At 35.2% G+C, this 26,854-nt stretch overlaps 1 protein-coding gene across 4 annotated transcripts in view; it reads left to right on the top strand.

Moving 5' to 3' along the window:
- Positions 1–26,854, top strand: part of mipol1 (mirror-image polydactyly 1) — a 68,598-nt gene that overhangs the window by 28,850 nt on the left and 12,894 nt on the right. For 3 of the 4 annotated variants that reach the window (XM_052581372.1, XM_052581371.1, XM_052581369.1), the window contains 6 exons: positions 242–347; positions 2,482–2,611; positions 5,556–5,589; positions 8,894–9,064; positions 13,484–13,591; positions 22,985–23,085. In XM_052581372.1, coding sequence (XP_052437332.1) covers positions 242–347; positions 2,482–2,611; positions 5,556–5,589; positions 8,894–9,064; positions 13,484–13,591; positions 22,985–23,085 — 650 coding nt within the window. The remainder of the gene's footprint in view (positions 1–241; positions 348–2,481; positions 2,612–5,555; positions 5,590–8,893; positions 9,065–13,483; positions 13,592–22,984; positions 23,086–26,854) is intronic. The other variant, XM_052581370.1, reaches the window with a different exon arrangement.

The raw sequence follows: 26,854 nt of genomic DNA on the forward strand, positions 1-26,854 counted from the left end.
GAAAATCTTACCAACTACAAACTATATTTTAGATTTTTGGGTGAAATACAACCTGAAATCTTAAACAGTTTCATGCAAAAAATGATACATATACAGATTTTGGTAGACTGTGGAAATTACACAAATTAGTGTTCATATACCAAGCATGTTTATTGTTTGTTTGTTTGTTTATTTATTTACTTGACCTCGTCAGTGTGAATAAAGTTCTAAAGTTCTACATATGTCTTGTGTGTGTGTTCAGCTCCAGGAGAAGTTGGCACTGAAGGAGAAGGAGTTGGAAACCAAGCTTCTGGACTCACAGCTACAGGAGGCCGAGCTGGAGGCACATGCCAGTGAGAGAGCAGCAGGTAGGATGCATGGGTGAAAAGATTGATGTTTATGTGGTTGGAATGATTAAAGAAAAAGTAGACTCATGTAATATGGCAGCATTTACCTTTTTACATGTTTAGTATGACGTGTAACATTGCATAGATCTCTAAATGCAAACGTCTGACCTTCCAACACCGCTGAAGAATAAACACTTTCAATTAATTAGTTAGTACATGTCAGCAGATCCCGAGAAAAGCACACATTGACATTTGTAAACATAAACCAGTATGTCCGCCCTCATCAGAAGTGATCATTCCTCTCTGTAACTGATTATTTTGTCAATGAAATGTACGCGCTCCTCACCTTTGCTGAACAAATATTTAAATTAAGCCAATATTCACTTTTCGTTGGAACTTAACTAGCTAAAAAGCGCCAACTGACAGTTTGTTAATTAAACGGAAATATGTGACACGTGACATATGTGACACGCAATTAGGCAGTCAAATTGTTCATTTAATATGGCGATGATAATGCATGTATTCGCCGCCCTCATTTCAGTATGATTTGTATAGTTCGGGATGGCGATGTTTAATCAGCAAATTCCAGCAATATTGATTTGCTTTGTGAACTTTGTAATGGCTTAGTGTGGGAATGACTGTTTATCGTAACATGCAGGAAAGAATTGATGCGAGTGATGGATAACAGTGCCGCTTTCGGTGGGATTAGAGATGGTGCCAAGGACCGTCTGGTAATTTGGTAAAATCCTGTGGAAATTGTCTGCCCGACTTTTGAGTTTGGTGCAGGTCTGGTCGGTTGCGTGAATCAAAATCAGAGCAAATTTGAATCAAAGCTCTCTTACTTAATAAACTTTGCTCATTTATTTATTTTGTATTCATTCAAGCATTTCTCCATACCTTTTTTGTTTGTTTGTCTGTTATTTTGTTAATTCATCTGTCCTTTGTCCATTTTAATTAATCAATTCCTTTATTTCTTCATTCATATTGGCTAGTGGCCTTTCTTAGCAAATTGCATCATGGATAAGTAAATTTTTTTGTTATTCATTCATTTATTCATATTTGTTCATTAATTTGTTCGCTCAGTCAGTCATTTATATTTGCTTATGGCCTTTGTGGGTAACAATGCATTGGAAATGAACTCATGGATACTTCTACCGGTTAATTTGTTAGTTTGTTTATATTATTTATTCAATGGTTTATTCATTCATTCATTTCTTTGTGTTTGTTTGTTTGTTCATTTGTTTGTTCGGTCAGTCATCATTTATATTTGCTAGTGATTTTGTTCATAATTATGCTTTGGAAATTGGTTCATGGTTCATTTTTACTTGTTTCACTTGTTAGTTAAGTTAATTTATTTGTTAATTTATTCCTTGGCATTAGTTCGCTCATTTGTTCATTCGTTGAGTCATTTACATTTGCTAGCAGTCAGTATTGTTTTGCCATAATATATTGTTCGTTCGTTCATTCATTCAGTGATTTATATTTTCTAGTGGTCTTTGTCTCCAGTATAGCTTGGAGATTCTTGGAGAGTTGTCTGTGTGCCCATGGACCCATTCATCATTCGTTTGTTCATTTGCTTATTTGTTTGTTCATTAGTTCATTCATTTGTTCATTCATTCACCAGGGGCCTTCGTTTCTAATATTGTTTTGGAAATACATACGTCAGCCTTCCCGTGGACCTTCTGAGGCCTGTAGGTCAAACACAGTCGTGTTTGTCCTGCTATATGAGGATATTTTTCAGATGGTTTCTGACATCCATGAGCCTGGTGTAATTGCTCACTGTTCCTGTACAATGTTGATAAACCAGAGTGTTTCCATGCTGAAATTTCATAAATAAAATGTCTCCAGTCTCCAAGAGCCTGGAACTCTGACTTTAGGGTGTTGCTACTGTTTTTATTGCTCTGGGCACTTGTGCACACACATACACACACACACATACACACACCTCCCCAGAGGAAACTGTCTTCTCAAAATAAGGCTCACTTAGAGTTATTAATACTTATGCCAGAGTGTTTCAACTGCAATAACCTCTTTCCCGAGGAGCTTAGCCTTGTTATTGTGCAGCTGGAGCTCTGGAGTGCAATACCAGAATAATAACCTCCCTCCCTCTCTCTCTCCCTCTCTCTTTCTCTCTCGCTGTCTCTCTCTGTCTCAGCGTTAGTCGAGGAAATCTATAAGGCTCAGAGGGAGAGAGACCAGGCTGTGATGGCCAGACTGCGTCTGGCTAACGAGGAGAGGGATGAAGCTTTACTTCGGGCCAAGAAGCTTCAGGAGGCGACGCTGGAGTATGTGCCGTTCAAACCTCTTCCAAAACCAGACCATCAGTTCAGTCTGGACAACTACATGCTGCTCTAATGATTTCTGTTCTCTCCAAGAAGCTCTTTACAAAACGAAAATCAATCATTTCGATTTGCAATTTTCACATGGGCAAGTGGTGCCATCATTCTCAAAATTAGACTGATACTTGTATATAAAACAGGAGCAGAGTAAAATGCTGAATAAGTCATTTGTATAACGAGTTTCTTCATCACCAAATCAGCATATTAGAATGATTTCTGAAGAATCATGTGACACTGAAGACTGAAGTAATGATGCTGAAAATTCAGCTTTCATCACAGAAATAAATTCTTAATCTTCAATTTTAAAACGTATGTGACCCCGGACCAGTCTTAAGTCGATGGGGTATAATTGTAGCAATAGCCAACAATACATTGAACTCGGCAAAATTATAGATTTTTTTAATGCCAAAAATCATTAGGATATTTAGTGAAGATCATGTTCCATGAATATATTTTGTAAATTTCCTACCATAAATATATCAAAACTTAATTTCTGATTATTAATATGCATTGCTAAGGACTTATATATAGACTTGTCTATATTTGATATATATATATTCTATATACTACTCAGACCTAGTGCTAATACAGTTAGTAAAGTTTGATACACCTTGATGCATCTAATTTCTCCTCTTTTTATCGAGTAGTGAAAAATGTTTATGACTGGTAACAATAGAATATGTCTGATAAACGTCTTCAGTGACACATTTTTCAGCTCATTTGTCATTGATAAATGGGTAACTCTGAATTTTACATTATGGTCCTGAAGCTTCTGTGAGGTTTTGTATCCACACTTCTTAGTCCAAGAGCCGTTAAAGTTTCTCAGCATTTTTAAAGGCAGTGGACTTAAGGGTTTGAGAAGCAGGTGAGGCATGTGGCTTTACTCACCGTTGTGATGGGAGGCTGCTTTATTCTTCCTGCTAGAGGACAAACTGAATGAACAGACAAGGGTTTGAGCGGAAATCCAATATCAACTGGTTTGGAAATATATCAGAGGGGTGTGACATTTTTAAGAGTCCCCTCATCCTAGTACTGGGTTGTCAGTCAGAAGTTCCACTCTATAGGAAATCAATCCCGTGCTTTAGACCTATGGATATTTACCGTTTACCTCCCCGCCTGCTGGGTCCTAATTAATATGATCTTCTTCCTTGTATGTTTAACTGCTCATAACTGGCGCTGTTGTTTGATGACTGGCCTTTCAAAACTAATATTGCCCTGTGCCCTCCAGGGGATGGGAGCATTTATATCCTGTTCAAGACCAGTTGTGATTTTAAAAAGCGTCAAAGTTTATGAGGATGCAACAACTAGTATATTTAAAATTTAAAGATGAGTCAACGCGCTTCTTTATTGCTTGACGTCCTTTTCCAGAGGTATTCGTATAACCTTACACCCTGTTTAATATTTCAGTCGGCCTCATGATTTATTGATAGTTACTCAAGTCGCTCGAACCGCAATTATCGAGAGGCATGAAATGCATTTTCCTGCTGCCCAATGAGAGCAAGATCTCTTCAAAATCTAATTATAAAATTGCATCCCTCTTATAGCTGTGTTCAAGGGCTCCATTCCGGCCCCTCTTTCAAAAAATAATAATTGATAGCCAAGTGGAATCCCATTATCTTTGAGGGAATATGGACGCAAGTGTTCTAAGCCTTTATTTTCGGAGGTCACTCTTGGGTCCATTGTGTGAATGAGTATGTACCTTTATAATGGAAGGAGATCCATGTAATGCCTTTGTAAATGAGTGGAGGGGTTGTTGTTTTTTCTGCCTGGTGGCTGATGGAGGAATTCGATTTGCTCTTAAAGGAGCATCAAGCCAGTGAGGTCTGTAAAAGTACGCAGGGTGAGTTTCTCGCAATTCACCTGCCGTCTTTTCTCACTGAAACCGGTGAAACTGTGGAAATATAAATATACAATAGGGACCTTATATTTTAAATTTGCAATACCATTTCAAAGTTTGGGATTGGTATGTTTTTATAAAGACATTTCTAAGCAGTGATGCATTAAGTTGATCAAAAGTGACAGTGAAGCCATTTGTAATGTTACAAAACATTTTTTATTGTATTTTTTATTTTATCAAAGAATCCTGAAAAAAATTATGGTTTCCATAATAGTTTCCATAATAAAATATTAAGGACTGTTTTCGATATTACTGTTATTATTTTTTAAATAAAATAAAATATAATTAAATAAATTTAATAAAATTTTTACATGATCGCCATTTTGTTTTCATTTTTTAAAAACCCTACAGCTTTTTGTTTATTTGCGCTTCTTTTTTTGTTTTTCTATAGTGAGATCTCAGATTCTCGGAGCCCACTGTATATATTTCATACATTTATTGCAAAACCTCAAGATTTGACTTGGCATGCCGTTGATCTACATTAGCTATGAGCAAATCTTTGTGACTGTGCATTTGTTATCGAGGTCCAAATGAAAAACCTTCAAAATCATAAATATTTCCAACAGTGTGTGACCCGTGTGTCTCCAGGCATTTGGCTCCATAATTACTGTTGTCTTTGCCTTTATAAAGATGCTCATGGCAGGTGTGGCACAAAAGGTTCAGTCCTAATCCATCTCTCCGTCTCCCCACACATATGAACAATTGATCCCAATAGTCATATAAAGTAGTAAACATTAATAACTTAACAATTCGCGGTCAGTTCTGAGCAGAATGGGCATTACAGTGGAATAACAGCAGGAGCGGGTGGCACTTTTAATATCTCTGAGTGTGTCTTCTGCTTTCATACCAAAACCCACAGAATGCAATTACTGGATTTGGGAAGTGATCTCATTTTGCAGAGTGACATAAAGGAAACTCAAGGAAGCTCACTACATTTCATTTCTCTATTTCTCTCTCTCACACATTTTTTTCTCTCTCTCCATCTCTCTCCAGGCTGGAGAATATTAAACCTGAAGAAAGTGATGTGGTAAGCCTTCCTCACTGGAGAATTTCATCTCTGATTGTTCTGTGTACCCTTTTTGTTCGACTGTCTTAAATGAAAACACTGCCACCGAAAAGGCTTGTTTTGGTGCTTTTTCTGATGTAAAATGTGTTAATTTTCTGTGCATCTGTTGCACATGAACATAAATAATAGCTATTTGAGGAGCAGTTTATGAACTCCATTGAGAGTGTTTTGCTAATAATTACTTGATGTAATGACTTAAAGTCACTTCTGTTTCTTTCATCAAAAATAGCATGTAAGTGGCCTTTGGCATCAAAATTGAGATTCCAATATCTTGCTGTAGTTACCAGTATGCCAACAATACATATTTGATGCATACATTTATCTAAACTATCAATTTGATCAAAACTTGAAAACAGTACATGATCTATAACATTCCTTCTGTGTGATTGATACTGACTTCACTGATTTATATATACTGTAAATGTAAGAATAACTTGTTAGTAATATTTCAAGATGACCACTAACAGGACTGAAGCAGCTTCGGTTTACCTGATTATCAACATGTAACTCGTGTAAAAATCAAGTTAAAATATGATACAGTCGTGGCCAAAAACATTGGTAAATATGGTCAAAGAAGGCTGTGAAAATTCATCTGTTCATTGTTAATCCTTTTGATTTTTTATTTTTAAAAAATCACAAAAATGTATCCTTTCATTGGATAATAAGAATTTAAAACGGGGGGAATAGCATTATGAAATAAATGTTTTTCTCAAATACTCATTGGATAATTATTGGCACCCCTAGAAATTCTTATGAGTAAAATATCTCTGAAGTATATTCCCATTCACATTCACAATTTTGAGCACTTCAACATGATTATAAACATGAAATTATCCAGCCATGGCTACCTGTTTCACAGAAATATAAAGAGGAGGGAAAACAAAGCCCAAAATTCCCTTAATCTTCCATCACAATGAGAAAAAACAAAGATTATATTTCTGATGTGCAGCAAAAGATAATTGAGCTTCACAAATTGGTGAAGTGGCTTTAAGAAAAGAGCTAGAGCAGTGAACATTCCCATCTCCACCATCAGGGCAATAATTAAGAATTTCCAATCAACAGAGAATGTTAGGAATCTGCCTGGAAGAGGACGTGTGTCTATATTGTCCTAATGCATGGTGAGACAGAGAGTTTGAGTGGCTAAAGAATCGCCAAGGACCACAGCTAGTATTGTAGAAAATAGTTGAGTCTCATGTACAGAAAACCGTAAAAAAATTGTCAAACAGAACCGACATCACCACATGTTGTTTAGGAGGGTTTCAAGAAAAATTATCCTAGCTCACCCAAAAACGAAAACATATTCATTTATCAGTCATAACTGGAACTTCAAATGGGCCTGGCTTCTATGGTCAGATGAAACTAAAAATGAACTTTTTAGCAGCAAACACTCAATATTGGTTTGGTGAACACAGAGATAAAAAGTACCCCATGTCTACAATGAAATATACAGCTGTATTTTTGCTGACGTGGGCCTATATTTCTGCTGGAGGTCCTGGACATCTTGTTTAGACACATGCCATCTTTGATTCTATCAAATGCCAACATATAAAAAATCAAAAAGTGACTGACTCTGTTAGAAATCTTATAATGGACCATGTTTGGATCATCCAACCGTACAATAATCCAAACACAAACCTCAAAAACAACACAGAAATGAATCACTGAGCTCAAAACCAAGCTTCTGCTATGGCCATTCCAGTTCTCTGACCTGCACCCTATAGAAAATGAGAGGAGTGAACTGAAGAGGGGAAGCACCAACATGGAGCTGGGAATCTAAAGGTTCTGGAGTGATTCTGGATGAAGGAATGGTCTCTGATCTCTTGTGAAGTGTTCTATAACCTCATCAGGCGTTATAGGAGAACATTTAGACCTGTTAAACTGGCAAATGGAGGTTTCAAAAAGTATTGAATAAAAGGGTGCCGTTAATTGTGGCCAATGTGTATTAGAGAAAAACGTTTATTTCATATTGCATTTTAAATTCTTATTATCCAATGAAAGGATACATTTTTTTTTTTTTTTTTTAAATAAAAAAATCTAAAGGATTAACAATGCAGATGAATTTTCACAGCCTTCTTTGATCATATTTACCAAGGGGGACGATCATTTTGTCCACGACTGTACATCAGGCATTTATTTGTACATATTTCATTGCATGCAGAGCTTTATATATCTGCATTTCATGCAGAGCATTAAAATATCATTGTCCTCACACATATTATTAAGAGATATAAAGTGACAACTGATATTTAAATGCATATAATGCAAGTAATCTGCAATACTCTTATACATTTAAAAATTATTTACAAGGAATCAGATTTTCATCTTTTTGGCCATATAAATGTCTATTTATATAAATGCAACTGCACCAAATCGAATATTTGCTCTTATTTGTTCTTGTTCTTAAATCTTAAAGGAAATGTTCATCCAAAATTTTTTTTTTTTATTTTTTTTTTTTTTTATTTTGCATTCATGCCAACTAAGATGTAGATGCATTTGTTTCTTCATCTGAAAAGATTTTAAAAGAAATTTAGCATCACATCACCTGCTCACCAATGGAACCTCTGCAGTGAATGGGTGCCATCAGGATGAGAGTCCAAACAGCTGATAAAAACATCACAATAATCCACAAGTAATCCTTGAAAAACTTCCATCTATTAATGTCTTGTGAAGTGAAAAGATAAATGTTTGTTAGAAACAAATCCATCATTTTGGCATTTTAGTTTTAACCTGTCACTTTTGGCCAAAATACAAGTCCATTATCAATAATAATGCTTCCTCCAGTGAAAAAGTTCATCCCCTGTTGTGCTCTCACATCCAAATCCACCAACGTATTGGTTTAGAACCGTTTTGAAACAGTGTTTGATCTGTGCATATTTCTCTCCTGATTCAGACGAGACAACTTTTTCACTGAAGAAAGCAATATTATGGATAAAGGACTCGTATTTTAGCCGTAAGAAATGGCCTAAACCTTAATGATGGATTTGTTTTATATAAACACACATCTTTTCACTTTAGAAGATATTAATTGATGGACTGGAGTGGATTACTTGTGGATTATTGTGATGTTTTTATCAGCTTTTTTGACTCTCATTCTTACGGCACCCATTCACTGCAGAGCATTCATTGATGAATCAAATGATGTACTGCAAAATTTCTCCAAATCTGTTTTGATTCTGTCTTTTAAGACGTGATCAATAGATTTTTGAAATGGTATTTAGCGTTAGTTTTACCATGAGTGGTGATGCTGTTTGTATGCTTTGGTCAGGACCTGGAAGAGTTGTTGAACAGGGTTAACAGCGCGGACTCTGCCCTTGCTATCGAGCAGAGCGGGGCGGCCATCATCCAACAGATCCAGAAGGCCAGAGAGCGTCGCTCCCAGATCACCTCAGAGGAGATGAAAGCCGTCATAGAGGAGAGAGACGCTGCTTTAACCAGGGTACAAACCTACAACATGCACACACTCTCCACTAAGGGTCAATCCTAACACACACCAGCCCTAAACACTCCATTCACAGTAGTTGTGTACCAAGCCAGAAACCTTTACACCATAGAAAAAAAAAATCAAATACGACTCTCTAAATATTGACTATCTCTCCTTCTGCGTTTTAACTCCTCTGCAAGATGACTTTGATTATTGGTCTATTAAAGCACATACATCTGTGTTTATTCACAGATCCTGCACTGATTTAAGAATCAACACACCAGCTACCTAATTCACATGTAGGGACAAATATTGCTGCATAACCTCAAATATTTGGTATATCGTTCCTACACACATAATTCAATCAAATGAAAACAAACAAGCAGGTAGCTAAATATTGACATCCAGATATTCAGCTTCATCACAGAGTTCAAGTGTGGGGCAGTGGATGTATTTGCTGGGATTTCTATGTTGATAAATGCTGCCTACGTTTCATAATTGGTGTTATTTAATGTGGTTGATTTGATGATTTGGACACAGAGTTGTACCAACAAAACACATAGTGTAGATAGAGTCGAAAAGTCATCTGTGTAGGTGGTTGCCAGGTATAATGTGCTCTAATGTTTCTGTAGCTGGATACACAGGAATTTTTTTTTTTTGCTTTGGTCCTTAAATGCCCTGCCTGACAGAAGTGAATAAGCAGGAGACAAAAAAGCCATTGCTGCAAACTGAACAAATGCAGCTATGTGGAAGACTTGCTGTGCTACAACACCTCTACATCTCTTTGGTGTGTGTGTGTGTGTGTGTTTGTGTTTGTGTGTGTGTGTGTGTGTGTGTGTGTGTGTTTGTGTGTGTGTGTAATCATCAATGAATAATAGCAGAGTTTGGGGCATTATTCCGACACACATATAGTTGTAAATCTCAGACTTTTTAAACTGTTGTTTAGGCAGTCCACCTAACTGACTAAAATCTGAGATTTTTTTGTAAGCCATATTTTGTTGAAAAAAAAAAAATCACCATTCAAAAGTTTGGGATCATAATATTTTGAATTTTTAAAGAAATCTTTAATAAAAATAAAGCTGCAGTCGGTAACTTTTGACGCTCTAACAGAACTGCTTGCGTCTTGCGGAAGAACATCGTAGCCGGAACTACTTCTCTCTGTTTATGTCTATGAAGAATCACAAATGTACTGGGTTACTCCGCCGCAGTACCCCCGAAGCAATCTAAAATAGTCCGAATATAAACACTTATTATAGGTGTACCTTAGTGATTCAGGACAAGCTAAAAACACGGTTTGGAAAATGGATTCATGATGTACTCGCTTATTATATACATTTTGTATACTTTGAACACAAAAAAAAAGTTATGGACTGCAGCTCTGATTGGTTGTTTCTTACCGCTCCTGTAACTTTTTTCATAGACATAAACAGAGAGAAGTAGCTCCGGCTACAATGTCCTTCCGCAATATGCAAGCAATTCTGTTTATTAACCGCTAGAGCGTCAAAAGTTACCAGCTGCAGCTTTAATGTTAAAACAGTTGGGATGCTTAGTTTTTTATTTATTTATTTATTATGCATTTTGTGTTTGAAAACCATGGTTAATTTTTTTCCGGTAAATTGTTGAAAATAAAACTTCAAAGGAATACCATTTATTTCAAAACTCTTTACAGTAACTTTTGATCTGTTCACTGCATCCTTGCCGAATAAAAGTTTTAATTTCCTTGAAAAATATAAAAAGATATTAATGACCCGAAACACTTGAGAATTGAGACCTTGAGAGTATCACTCAGAGTCTTCCAATTGACTGAAGGTAGGCCAGATACATAAAATGAATCCTGTTGTGCAGATAAATTAGTCCAGAAAGACAGTGGCAGCTCGACCGTGACAACCTGTGTCAACCTCTCTGATATGAGCAGAAGGGCAGGTGTCTAACTCCGCCCAAATCTCACCAGCACAGGCTGCCAAACACCACCCTGCTTTTTCATTGGGGCCAAAAACCCGGAATCTGTGGGGCAATTTCAGAAGTAAGTTGCAAACCACGCGCCTAATCCCTCTGAGACAGGAATGGGTCCTCTCTCTATCCTCAAGGATTTCTCCCTCCCCTGCCGTTCCTCCCATCTCTCTCCTCATCTAGTAGGGATTAGAGCCCGGCTGCAGGCAGAGGGCCGCCACATCCCTTTGGCCTGCCGGAATATGAAAAGATGGATAAGTGCTGGAGGAAATAAATCTTCTTCTCACTTCCTTCCTCTCCTCACAGTTAACGCGGTGAATAAGATCCGCTTCGTTACGTCCCTGTGCCGGGCGCTTATTGAATTTCTCTTGATCTTGATAGATTGCTGATGTTGAAGTGAGAGGGGAAATGAAGTCGCATCTCGTGGTGAATTAGGGTTGTCTTAAGATCTTATTCTGCTGATTTTTTATGCTAGTTTTTTACATCACGTGGTTCAGACCTCTTGTGTTGTTATGCTGGTTAATATGGTTAAATATGTTTGTTCCTACACCCCGTTTTGCCCCAACTGCAGCTATTTTTGGTGCCTTTTGCGTCACCGCAGAGGTGCATTCTGATTAAAATACGTTTCCCCCTAAAAGACATCTGCTGCCCGAGAACCATAACTCAGGCTGACACTAAAGAGGCGCTGTGTGTTTTGTCTGGACGGCAGTGGTGTTATTTTAGTCTGCAGAGGAAAGAGACAGGAGTGGGGTCGGTGGCTGAGAGGCTTGTTTGCGCCGGTGCTACTCTTTGAGACGGCTGAATGTTGAAACATTGTCAGGCCATGAGTATGGTTTACATTCCTGGTAAGTGTCCGTCGATCCTGGAATCTGCACATGTTGAGGAGCACATATGGACTGGTAGAAAACAAGCCCGCTTCCAATAATACCCAGCAAAGAGCTGGTCATGTCGGTGTGTGTTTAAAGTCTGTCTGACAGCCCGCCAGAGAGTCCTGTACTGCATGGAAACATGAGGATGGGCTTTGTGGACAGAGAATTATGGTTAGGCTCTTGTGCTCTTGGATTAAAAGTACTACACTCTTATATTTGAATGTAGAGAACCATTTTTCTGCATTTTGTATTTATAATAATTTTATATACAGTTTTGGGAAAAATGCTTTATTTAATAATTTCACATTTACATGGCTATATTTTGCATTAACATAATATTACTTTAGGTGCATTTAATTGAGCCATTGTTTTCACATTTTACGCTAAATAACTGTTGTTTAATTTGTTGGAAAAATGCATAATTTAGTAAATCTTGATAGTTTACATAATTATAAATATTTATTACTTTATTTGTTTATTTAGGTTCATTTTTACTCATTTAATACCTTTTTAATAATTAGTAAAAAAAAATTGCTTTGGCATATAATTAATTAATACATTTATTTATTTAGGTTTAGATTTTAGGTTTGATATTTTTTAATTTGAGTTTTTGATTTTTTTAATTTGAGTTTTTTAAATGAATTTACTTTGGCATGTAATTGTTTTTATATAACATTGCTATTAGTACTATTAGTGGGAAATTTTTGTCTTAAATGTATAATTCCTTCGACAAATAAATTTGGTTTTGAAAATATTTATTTATATTCAAAGTATTAAAGTATCTGTAGTTTTTTAATTATTTTTTTTATACATTTGCTTATTAATTTTACAGGTAAATATCAACTTCTAGGGCATCTCTCAAACACAAGCAGTTGTCTGATATTATTATTATTATTATTATTATTATTATTATTATTATTGTTGTTGTTGTAAATATATGAATACTACTGAATAACTGAAGTGGATTAAACTACTTCTCTTTCCACTCTATGGATGTTCCACAGCAATCTCTTGGATTTCATGCATATTTTTCTTCATAAAAGTCAGTGATTTTATTTTTGAACTGTACCACAAATGAGTCTGTCCCTCCAGGGATCACAGACACAAACAGAGAGTAATATCAGCAAGTGTGTGTTGAGGTTCTTACAGTAAATATAGTAAGAACTGAGAATGGAGGTTTATACCCTGCAGAGATTTCACCTCTCTTAGAACAGACTTGCATACACATGATTTTCCCATGTGGCACTGCAGCTGGTTTTCACATGGTTCCTGAGCCAACTTTAATGCAAATATTATTTAAACGCTTCAAAAAAAGTTTTAATCGTATTTGTTCACCAATGTTTTGCCATTTCAATTAAGATAATAACCCCCACTCCTCAAAAAAGAAAAAAGAAATATATTCCATAAAATGTAAATATTATAAACTATAAAGCATTGGGGATATTTCTGAGAAACATCTGTCCCACAGAACAGAAACAGTGCATTGAAAGTGAACTAAAAGTATCATTTAACATCATTTCGGCTTGTGTACTGTAGTGTCTTTTAGCTGGTCTAATCACCTGGGCAAATTCAGATTTAATGCATTCAAGTGATCCCATTTCTCTCTCTTCCCCAGTGCAAGCGTCTGGAACAAGAGCTTCTTCGTGTGAAAGAGCCGTGCCATTATTCTGCAAACAGCACCCGCCACCTGGCCGCCCAAAACAATCGGGAACGAGCGAGCAAGGTAAAACACACACACACCCACACACCTCACACGTGGGAAGCAGCCTCTGGAAATGAATGTCATGAGCCCTCAGGTTAGCCTGCACTAGCGTTCAGCCAATACACGCACAACAACAGCGTTCTCAGATCCGACCTTCATCGTACGTGCAGCCCCGGCCCTTTTATCAGCCCATCATTACGCTCTCCACTGTATCAGTCATTAACTTCTATTTGCTCTCTCCTGCTCTTGTTTTCCAGTGATTTTGCAGCGATAGACTGATGGCCCCGGGTGTCTGTTTGACAGGGTTTTAGGATGACACAGGCCGGTCAGTGTGCTGCGATGCCTCGCCGTGGGTCTGTCAGGGAGACACAGGGAAAACACAGGCCTATTTGATTTGCTGTATTTATCTGATGCAGCCAGAGCCCTTGAGTTTAATGCAGAGTGCTGTAAAAGGGCCGTCATTAGATAGAGCTGAGTAAACACGCACTGAGAGAGAGTGGGCCGAGCAGGGGGCTGGTTTCAGCAGGGGTGCTGAGTCAGGGCCATGCCCCGGACCTTTTACACACATTAACACACTTACAAACCTGCATCTTAAGTGAATATATGAATGCACTAACTGCATTTGATGTCATCATCCACTTAACCTCACCACCTACTGGGCTGATGATGTCAGAGCAGAGCTTGAGCTTGTGTTATTGTTAGCATGGTGACAGTTATAGTTTCATTTAATTTGATTACTTAGTGTGTGTATTTTTCCTTTCAACATACAAAGTATTTTTCTTCGCATATCTACAAATCAGTGTAATGGCATATTTGCTGTCATTTAACTTTTTTGATAATTGATTATGGTAAAACCCTCTCAGAAAAGTAAATTAATTAATATTTATTGCCTAGATGTATTAGTATTATTAATTATATTAATAACAAAAAGTTAATAATATGTCTAGATAATTTAATAAATAATCAAAAGTAAATTAAAATAAAATAGTGTTATTTGATTTCAATTGGATTATTGTTATTATTATTATTATTATGAATAGTAATAATAATAACAAAAAAGTCAATAATATTTCTAGATAATAAAATGATTCAAATAAAATATAAAATAAATAACTTTTATTATTTTTACATTTTAATTAAATATATTATTATTATTATTATTAATAATAATAATAATAATAAATTGTTAATTAAGAATTATTAATAGTATTACTAAATAATAAATGATTATTATTATTAAAGATTATTACTGTAATATTAATTATTATTTATTTCTAAAAATAATTTAATTAATTTAATTAATTTTTTGTTGTTGTTTTTAGTGTTTTATTGTTAAAATGATCCCTAATTTTCATTCCTAATTTTAAAGTCATTTAAGGAAATGTATTTCAGATGCTTATTTATTCATACGTTTTTTCCCCAAGTATTTACTGGTTTGATGTTGTATGATCAAATAATAATCAAAAGAAAATTAAAAGAAATACTGTATTATTTTATTTTAATTGAATTATTGTTATTATTAGTATAATTATTATGAATACTAATAATAATAATAACAAAATGTTAATAATATATCTAGATTATTAATCAATAAAATATTTTATTATTTTTAATAATACTTTGTTGTTGTAAATTATTCTTATATTATTAAAATGACATTATTATTTAAAAGTATTATTATTTATAAGTAATAATAACTGTTATTATAATAATATTTATTTATTTCTAAAAACATATGTTAATTATTTTATTGTTGTTGTTGTTTTTGTTTAATTGAACCCTAATTTTTCTTAATTTTTTCTTAAGTTATTTAAGAAAATGTATTTCAGATTCTTATTTATTCATGCGATTTCTAGGCCAGAATTGATTTGTTTTGATGCTTTAGCCATATAATGAACATGAAGCAATGGTGAGGGGCAAAACCGATCATAATGATATTTCAGTTTCCTGACAGATTTTTTTGATTAACAAATAGACGCTGGGCTGTTTATATTTAGTCGTAATGATGTGGATTGTGGTCTGCAATTGCTGGGATGCAGCTTTGCCACATGGTGACGATATAAAATAATCATTATTTATAATCTGATAAAAAGGTCCAGTCTGTCTCCAGGCAAAGCTTTCTGAAGATTTAAAAAAAATTATATTTCACATTTAAGACTGTTCGGCTGATGGCTTATTAAGAAATATATTAAATTTTGTTATTAATGTAGCACTTGGTTTTTCTATAAATCCCCTTAATTATAGATTGACTCCTGGGATTACAGAGCGGGGTTTTTAATTTAAAACGAAATGGGAACAGCTGTCGTAAAATTAGTCAACAGTGCCAGGAACATATCCACAAAACAATTTAAAAATGAACAGGACTTCCACTTATCGATTGACATTTTACTTTTAAGAAAGCCGGAGGAAATCTGCAGGGTGAAAAAAAAAGAGTTGAGTTTAAGATGATGAGCAAAGACTTCTCCATCTCAAATCTTTATATTTAGCTTTTAGCTCACATTAACTTTCAGGGATTTCACTTGGAGGATTAATTTCACTCTTTAGAGATAGAGAACGTTAACCAGTGTGCTTTTTTTATCATGGAAATGATGATCAAAGATAGGCTAGTTGTTTTTTCTTTTCTCTTTTCAATTAAGATGTAAATTAGGGGCATTTTTAGCGTTTGTTGGCATTTCATCGTCATTTTTCACCAGAGCAGCAAAGCACCTGCAGAGTGTTTTTTTGGCTCGTGACTTTTGTCAGTTGATTGCACCCGGGGCTATTCCTTGTCTTATCTCTTCAGTCTGTCTCATATTCACCTCGGTACAAGAACCTGTTCAACAGCCATCTCAGAGTCACCACTGTAAGTGTATCAAGCAGTTTTGTCGTGGTTTAGCTCTCTTTGTGGCCACCAGTTGCCCACAGTAAAAGATGCCATACAGTATAGTCAACATAGACTAAAAAATGACATCTAAAATAGCCAGAAGGTTTATAAATGGGTGTGCATGTGTTTTAAGGTGACACATTTAATCTGTGCATCCTTACCCCTTGCATGTTCATTTTTAGCTATTTAGCTAGCACTTTTTCTGCAGAATTTCTCAGATTTTTCCTTCCACATTAGAGACAGAAAATGTTAAATGATCTGATGATTTCATCTAGACTCTTAATTTTAAAAGATATGCTAACAGGAAACCTTGACAATAATTTGAAATGTGTGTGCAGGTTTGTCGGGAACAAATTTATGCGAATTTCATGAGAAGAAAGGTGCAAGATTCATTAAGGGACAAAAATGATCAAACTTTGTTTGTTACAGTTAGTCTGTAGTGATTAGAATTTGCTTGCATTAACATAATACAGATTCATATTATATATATATATATATATATATATAGTGTTTTGTTGGCTGGCTTTAGTTTGGAGTCTCTCTGAAATAAATGCTGAGTGGGGGATGTGGACGAGAAGCACCTGTGTTTGCTCTGCAGCTTTTCTCTGCTCATTGACAGCAGTGAAGTGATCTCGCACGCCTGCTCCTGCCCCCATCACTCTCTAGGCCTAGACCTCACCTTTAACTCTGATTACATCTGCTCTTATCCTTATGGACCATTTAATGTGGATCGTCATATTGCTGTCAGCTTCCTCAAAAATGCCCTTCTGTTTAGATAGAAATATTGAAATCCTGTGGAACACAAAGTTGAAGCTGTAGCCCTCAAATCTCTTTCAAACCTGCAAGATGTAATACCTGTGAATTAATACCAACATCTTTTGCGTTTCAATGTTTAGAATTGAATGAACTAACTTTAAATATAGAAAACTAGTTAAGCTATACAAACTGCTTTAATTATATATTATTGGTGCTTTTATGACTTTGATAGTCCTTGTTCATTATATGCTTTTGTCATGTAGAAAAAGGGTGCCATTTGCTTGTTGTAACCATTCCAAAATAGACTTATTTACTGAATCTAATACCATACATATTTGACTATTCAAAATGTGTTGTGGTCAATCTCAGATAACTTTTTCATTTTTACAAATAGAAAATTGGTGCATTGTGCATTGGTGCATTGGTGTCTTTTAAAAAGCATGTTTAAAAGCATGTTATGTAATTCCTTTGTTTTCCTCTTAAGAAAGTGTTTTTTTTATAGAAATGGTTGGTTAAACATTCAATAATTGATATTTGTGACAAAAAAATCATATTTATTTATATTATATGAAAGCTGTATTTTCAATAAAACACAAAGCCACCCAATCCTCAATTTTGTAATTTTTTAACTATATTTTTTATTCAATTTTTTTAATGTAATTAATTAAACAATTGAATAAATAATGGAGTAAACATAAAATAAATACTTTGCAGAATGTTTTTGTGTGTGTGTGTGTTCCACAGATTAAAGAAATTCATAAAGTTTTTGAATTAATAAATGATGATAACTGACATTTTCTTTTTCTTTTTTATTCTTTGTTTTATGTCTGAACTGTGACCTAACAAACATCATGCATTTGCACAGACCCGCATCATGTCCTGGTTTCATTCTCCCTCAAATAAATGATAGTGGGTAATCATAAAGATTGCATAATAATCTCTTTCAAAGCATGCAATTCTTTGCAGATATTTTAGTTGTAGAAGGTGTGGGTCTTATAGGTGTTTTAAAGCCAGGGGCATCAGCTCTGCTGTTTTTTGCTGACTGTTTCGAGAGAGTTTATGAGTGTGTTCTGCGGAGGAGGGCTCTCATGTATTTGGGCTCTTTGTTGTCAGACAAGGATGTGAGTCTTTTGTCTCTGTCGTGTCGAAATGAATTTGTTTGATCAGACACCATCAGGTGACACAGGCTTGGAAATAGAGAAGGGTGCATGTGTTTCACTGGATTAGTTCTTTATAATGAAACGCCTGTTGAGTCCAGTTCACATTTGTTTTACATGTGAGACAATGAAATTAAATTCTAGGAATATTAGTTTGGTAATAGTTTAGCAAATACTTTAATGCATTTATTAGAAGATGGAAAAGTGCAGGCTAGAGATACTATTTCCTTTTTGAAAAAGAAAGACACTTTAGCATACTTTTGCAATTATTACAGAAAATATGTTAAAAGAATATACTTAAGTGCATACTTAAGTGTATGTTAATTGCAATTAAATGAGAATGTGTTATAGTTTAAATTATATTTTTTACCCCACATGAGTGGAAATTAACTAAATCATCATAATTTTGAAATTTTAACTATATAGTCTGAAATATGTGTCCTGCTGAATGTACTGACAAGTATTTATTTTTCATTTATTTATGACCATTTCGTTGCTGTTGTCATTTCATTTGGAACTTATACGTCACATATTTAAATACATTGATGAAGTAATTTGGTACATTTTAAAATATATTAACTTTAAATGTGAATATGAACTATAAATATAAACTTTACATGCGCTAAGGTATGTTAGTCAAACCTTCGAAATACGTTAAGTGTACTTTAAAGCATGACAACAGATTATTAAAACATAATAATTTAACAATTAAAAATTTTGATTTGACATTATTACAAAGTGCATTTTTTTGTCTACTTAAGTGTAAGAAACAGGAAAGTGTTTAAGTACACTTAAGTGGACTTTTATTTTATTAATATTATATTATCTGAAAGTGTAGTTTTTTAAAATCTTCTTTTTTTAAGGTTGTAAATAAAACAAAGATTATGTATGTGGTTATTGCCAAGATGTAATAACCATGATGATTTAACAAATTTTTGCAGCTTAGATTTCATAAATGGTCTGAATGACGTGCTTCGGGACTGTAAGTTATTTCAAAAGAGCGAGAAAAATCCTGTTTTCCTTTATATGTGCCATCTAACATTTTGCACAGCCGCTTAAGTGGCAGTGTTCTGTGACCTTTGACATGATAACCGGCCTTACAGCATTAAATGAGCTCTAGTTTAGAGCGACAGAGCGGACTGTGACACCGCTGATAACCTCCATCACATCCTCCTCTCCCCACTGGGTCAGAAAGGCCACGACCAGCCCACCTCTGCCCCACCAAACGCTCACTCATAAAGGTCAAGGCTGCGACCCTCCTTTGCAGGGCTTAATCTCTACAGGTTAACACGTTACTCTGGGAACCTAATTTGGATAATATTGTAATGAATGCTGATAAAATACATATGATTAAAAGAATTGGGCTTTGAAGTCGAGCTCCCCTCCCTGTTGGAGAAAAGTACATATTGACTTTAGAGGTTTGAGGCTTTTTGATGTTCTCTTTGACTTGCGAGACCTGCACTCCAGTAATTAGAATGATTGGGCCTGCACCAGCGGAAGCTGCATGCGCTTATGGGTAAAAGTGTTTCAGGGATTTAAATGCATTGGGCGTTCGAGTCATATATCTGTTTCCGTTACAGTCATTCGTTGTGGCGAGAAAACATTCATGCAGACTTATCTATAGCATGCAAAGATTGTATTTGCATTTGTCTCTTTAGCCTGCAATTGAAGCTTTTTAATCACAGGCCGCATAAGAGAGGTATAACGGTACACATGCTTACACAGCTAATAGGGAATGTTCTCATAAAGTTAAGTTATTATTCCAATTTTGTTAATAGAATTTAAGGTTGCCTGATTTTTGATAACACTGTCGAAAAAATGTAAGCACAAAAACTTTTTTTTTTTCTTAAACTTTTTTTTTTTTTTTACCTACTATTATTATTTTTTCAGATGGTGGAGAAAGCATTCAAAAGTACCATTTCCATAATGTTTGCCGAATTATGAAAATGAACCTTCTCTTGTGAAAAAGTGGAAAAAAAAAATATTAATTTTAAACATTTAAAATTCTGATCATTTTAAATGTTCAGAGAACAGTCAGAATTACGTTTTCATGACTTATTGAGCATGTTAGCAAAATGTTCCTTGAACACTTTTAAAACATAGAACATTCTTAGAACACATTCTCATTAAAACTGTTTCTTCATCATTCTTGGAACTTTTTCGGAAACATTTTAATTGTAAGTTATTTTAGTTTGTTTGACATTAAACGTAAGTGTCGCTGCTTTCTAGATTCAGACGGTTCAAAAACATTCTAAAGTGACATTCCAATAATGTTTGCAAAATTTAAAAATGCTTTCTCTAACGCTCACATAACCCAGAAAAAAAAAACTGGACATTTTAAATGTTCAGAGGACATGATGTTTTCAAAACTTAATGGGATCATTTATCAAAACTTTCTTTAGAATTTTTTTTATTAGCTGGGCATGTCGCACTTTTGTCGCAAGCATTGTGGATTTTGGCTATTGTGCTCCAGTTGATTTTAGTGAAAAAGAAACTCCCATCCAATGCATCTTGATAAGATACAGCTTGGTTTCAAAGAGGTGCCAAATTGAATGTGTTTTGCAGACAATGCATCCAGTAGGATGAAAGCTTCAAGCTTTATCGCAGTTTATGATACACCCCAAAGATAAGGCATGAACAGCATTCATGTTTTTTTTTTAAAGAAAACTCTTGAAATTCCAAGCCTATCAATTACACACCTCAATTCAACAAACCCTACGGTATAGAAAACGTTATAGAGTCATTCATCTCCAGCACTTATGATAACTCCACGTCTTGCATTCATTTGAAGGAATAGTTCAACAATGAAATATAAATATTGTCATTATTTACTCACCATCATGTCATTCCAAACCTAAATGCAATTTGTCATTCATTGCTCAACATTTCTTTATATTAACAGTACTTTGGGCTGTATTTTTATGTAGTCTAGTTCACGTCTTGTGCTCTATATTTGACATTTTCTGATGTAATATGATTGCTTTGAATGAAAAAGAGAGCATACTTTACCTTAATATTACACACAAGCACTTTTTTGTCTTGTTTGAAAGTAGATTTTTTTCCCTCCCATACAAGTGTGGAATAACAGGGAGATCGGTAAATAAATGTAAATACATTTTTGTAGGGGTAAACCATTTCTTGAAAAGAAAACGGACATGTTGATCCTCTGTCTTTCTCTTTTAAGCCCCCTCTTCTCGTTTATCTCCCCAACTCTCTCTGTCTTTGTCCTCCCTCGTCTCTCAGGAGTATATTGCGGGCCTTTACAGTAGCACAGGTTGTCATGTTTGTTTAGACAGTCTCCATTGTGTCTGTCTGCTCACCCAGCTGTTGATAGGACGAGGCCATCAATACATCTGTTTCAACGGCAGGTCATTAGCAGGGGCTTTATAGTGCTGCAGGTTTAGGCACTGCGAGGTAGGGGACAGTGTTTATCCGGCCTTCCCCGCACCCACCGGCCCAGGGATCCCTCGGTCTCACGACACACCGCTGCTGAGTAGGTGCTGAGTTAGGACACAATAGAGTCAATTGGATCCCCCTCAGACTGAGTCTCTCCTTGTGTGCACACGAACCAATGAATGAAGTTCAGTTGGGGTTCAGATGGTTATCTGTCTGACATTGTTGATGAATAAAAGCTGAGTTCTGCCCAATCTGAAGTTGAGAAAACAGTGAAATGAGCCCATAGATATGAAATGATTTTATTTAACGTTTGATTGCTCTTCATTAGACCAGTATGCTTTACGTGACAGTAGGAGAAACCCCTTACGTTAATGCTCATGCAACATTTTTTATTTATTTGGTTTAATTCATTAATGTTACAACAATTGATTTGCATCATATTTTTAGTATTTGTATTGGTCAATATATTGGACAATTGATCGTCAACTATTTGGTATTTTTTTGATTCCTCATTGGTGAAAAATCATATCCGCTTGCCTAATTAATTTTAATAGTTCCCCATTGTCAGTTTCACAGTCTACCAGCATTTAGAAAATGTGGTTAATGCATAAATATTATATATTCATTTCAGCAATTTTTAAGAATTTTCTTTTAGCTAGGAAACCATAAAGTAAATATGAATTAAATATTACATATTCATTTGAACAGTTTTTATTTATGCATTCTTTTTTTTTCTTTTTTTCAACATTATATTTTTTCTTTTTACTCTTCAGTCATGTGATTTTTTTCGTTACTTGGAGGTTTAATAAATATTAATGATTAAATATGTATTCATTTCAAAAAATGTATTTGTTTGAATGAAATAAATTCATTTGTTTTATTTCTTTTAATTTTTTCTCTTTTTTTTCTTTTGCTATTAGTAAAACTCATATTGACTGTGTGCTTATTCTCTTCATGGAATTATATGTATTTCTTTGACGTTAATTTAGCAGACAAAAAAATAAATAAAAATTATGTATTCATTTAAAAAAAAATATTTATGCATTATTTAATTTCCTTTTTTGTTTTATCAATATATTTTAAGGGTTTTTTTCATTGGTAAAACCCATATTGGTTCTGCTGTTCTCCTCGTGTAACTCTGTGCTTCTTAAAGGTTTAATTTTTTTGTTTGAGCTGATACATGTACAGTGTGTTGTAACAGAGCGTGATATGATCTGACATGCATTTCTCCAATCTCTACAGCTTGAAGAGGAGCTTCAAGAAGCTCAGAGAGAAAGAGATAAAGCCCTGCTGCACAGTCACACAGTGGAAGAGGAGCTGCAAACCTTACGCAGGTATCACAGGTGAACCACCTCACACTGCACAGTAACTCCTTAAACCACTCACTTGATGCATTTTACAGTTTGTTTGAGTTGTGGCGGCGCATGGACCTGCTGTGACATGCCTTAAGTGTTCAATGAACTTCCAAATAAACAAAGGTGCAGGGCAAGGTGTTTTGAAGGATTGTAATAATCCAGGTGATGGATAATGTGTTGATGTTAGTGCAGGAATTAGGAGAAAGCCTTTGCATGCCATTCCAGAGGTGAGGAACCAAGAGGGCTTTGTATTGGAGGGTCCAGTCCATCATTTTTGGATTCTTGAGGTTTATGCCTGTCACGAGAACCATAGTTGGTAATGCTTTTAGAGAACACATATGCATTATTAACAAAGAGTTTTCCCTCAATAAACTCGTATGTGCTGCTTATTGATAGTAAGGATGTTGTTTGAAGTTGTTAAGTTTAGGTATTGAATAGGGTTAAGGGATCTAGAAAATGGTCATGCAATATGCACTTTGTAAATACTAATAAACAAACAACATGCTAGTAATATGTATGCTAATAAGCAACTAGTTAAACATGATTAGAGTTTTCTAATCTAAAGTGAGTCATGCTTTATTTTAAACTCCAGTTCTCACTAAAAACAAATCATTTACTATGACTTTTGCCTCAATACATTTTTTGCTGCTTATTAATATTTAGTAAGGTAGTTGTTAAGTTAATATATTGAGTAGGATTAGGGATGTAGAATATAGTCATGCAGAATATGTGCTTTAAAATACTAATAATCAGACAATATGTTAATAGTAGGCATGCTAATAAGCAACTAGTTAAGAGTGAGAACTGGTCCCTATACTAAAGTGTTACCACATATAGTTTGTCTAGTTAGACTTTTGACTAGTTTATATTACAAACGTTCATTGTTGCAGCCTGGTTTCCCATCCAACTATTTAAGAGACCCATTCTCATTTTTTTTTGTGATATGCATATGTGTTATGAGGTTGAGGCTAGTACCGTTGTTTACTTACACTCTTAAAAAATGTTTTATTGGCCTCTTTGGTTCTGTGAAGAACATTTAACATTCATGGAATCTTTTCAGTTGCACAGAAGTCTAAAAAGGTTTTTTAGATTATTAAAATGGCCTTCAGATGGAGAAAAATGGTTCTTTTAAGAACTGTTCACCAGAAGGTTATTTTCTGAAACCTATTTTTTTCAAACCCTTTGTGTAGATACGTTAGGAGTACACAATACAAACCTTCTTTTTTCTTGTTTAACTCCTTTTGGTTGTGTGTTTGACAGCCAGCAGTAGAATAGTTGTTAATGAGGTGGTTTCTGCATCACAAAACTTCCATAATTTAGAAAGACCCTCATTGCCTGTCACTCATTTAATCTAATTTCATTACTGATAGAGGCAGAAAGTATGAATCATGCACTGAGTCATCATCATCCAGCTTTATAACAGATTATGAACATTGAAATGGGCTTTTATGTGTTTTGTTTGCTTTGCCCAGAGAAAAATAAATCGCTCGACTTGTCAGTGAGTCACTAGATTACCGCAAACTCGTGATCTCAAGGATTGGAGCATTCGTGAATTTGTGATCGCAGACGCTGTCAGAGGTCTGTCCACGCTGGGATCTCAGTGCAAAAAAGCCTCCAGAGGCATTGACCACAAACGTTTCGGCACCACCTAACATCTGATTGTTTTGGCCTGCAAGTTGAATGCTGCTTATTTAAGGTTTTATTCAAAATGATAGTCAGGGTCTTAAATAACCAAACCAAAGCGTTCCCAGTGGTCGTGATGGACTACCACAGACTCTCCCTCCCTGGTTCTTGTCTTCCAGCCAAAGGGCTTGTTTGCTTCATTTGGGGTTTATCTGTCAGTGAGGACGTCTTTGATAGACGATATGGAGTAAATACATTTGGCTCATAAACTGGTCGTGCTGGTTAAGTGAGCTGTGTCCGGTTTCACTGAGATGTACATCCGTGTATCAAGGACTTTCCATTTGCATTTGTCACATCTTATTAGATCTCTTCCGCATCTTGTTGTGCATGATTGCATGTTTGTGTTTCACTCTATAAGGGTTTTACACCTAAACATGCCTTAGGAGAACTTTTACAACAATATTTTTTTTTCATCTACATTAATGCCGTTTTTACATATATATTTTTAACATTTTAAGTTGGATAAATTAACATTAGTCAGTGTTTTATGGACAAGCATGAATTATCAATGAACAATAGTGTTCTGCAAAAGTTTGGGGTCAAGAGGTTTATTTTCAACAAGGGTGCATTTATTTGATTAAAAAAAAGAAACAGTAATATTGTGAAATATTTTTTCTATTTTAATACATATTGAAATGCTATTTTTTCCTGTGATCAAAGCTGAATTTTCATCATCGTCATTCCATTCCTTAATGCTGATTTGCTGTTCTAGAAACATTTCTGATTATTATCAATGTTGAAAACAATTGTGCTGCTTAATATTTTTGTGAAGATCTGACTCATTTTTATAATAATTCTTTAATAAATTAAAAGAACAGCAGATTTAAAAATATATCATTCATAATTATCCTTAATATAATTTATTTATTATTTATTAAATATTCAGAAAAGAACACTGTTATCTGAAGAACTGTTATTGTTTTTTTGTGTGCATGATGTTGGGTGCTCAGCTGAGGCTTCTACGAACTGCTTGTTTTGAAAACTGTCCTTGTAAAGTAATTCAGTTCAGCGTCTGGTGCTACACACCCAAACTCACTTAATCTGAGAAGAGAGCTCTCACTCTTGTAGTCTTTTCTGTCTTTCCCAGCAGGAGGAGGAGAAGGAACACATTGTATTTCCTCAAACAATCTGCATTGTGTGTTCGTCAGGGTGTCCAGCGCTGGTCCCCAGCCCCTGCCAATGTGACTGCAGCGCTGAACCTTTAAAAGGAGAATCCTCCAGGCCCAACAAAGGCCAGAGTATGGCTGCGTGTGTTTGCTCTCAGGATTGCCTGACCAGCTCCATTGTCTTGTAGGATAACAGACAGTCTGTGTCACATGAAAGGGCAGTGAACAGATGAGAGAGAGAATGGGGTGTAAGAAAAAAATGTCTGCGGCGTGAACCTCGGACTCTGATAGAACTGGCTCCGAATAGTGTTAGCGTACACACGCTCCCCGCTGATAAAGAGAAACACTTAGGCAATTTTGTTCACTTGGGGTGGGTTGTTTTAATGGGTTATCATTGGCCGGCCTGTTCAGGAGAGGTTAGACTCTGAATTTAAGGTGCTTTGTTTGAGTGTCAGCCAGGAGGGAAAACGTGCTGGATAGACATGTATTAACACCACCGGTCCCCATGCGGTCCAACTCCCCAGTGATCGCTCATTATCACACATGCTAACAGCTCGACCTGTCAACACTTGCAGCTCGATAGTCATTAGCAGATACAATATACACAAACATGAGCTCTCTTTTTCCAATACTCTTGCACTACACCATAAGCCAAAGAGCTCAGTTTCGATTTTTCAGCTGAAATCAGATTTTATTTGTATTTTTTCAAGTTTTTCTTATGATCTTTTAAATCTGACCCACTGGTCTAAATGGTCCTAAACTGATCTGTAAACATACTGTAAAACAGCCTTCCATGGCACGTTCATCAAAAAATCAACACATTTCATAATTTCATTGATATCATATTATATCTTGTTTCCTTTATGAAATTAGAAGAAATAAAAACTGGGGATGTACCGATATATCGGCCGCCGATATTTATCAGCTAATTGTTGATTATTTTAAAGCCATCAGCATATCGGAAATAG

This window comes from Carassius gibelio, chromosome B17, assembly GCF_023724105.1.
Source record: "Carassius gibelio isolate Cgi1373 ecotype wild population from Czech Republic chromosome B17, carGib1.2-hapl.c, whole genome shotgun sequence".
Classification (NCBI taxonomy): domain Eukaryota; kingdom Metazoa; phylum Chordata; class Actinopteri; order Cypriniformes; family Cyprinidae; genus Carassius; species Carassius gibelio.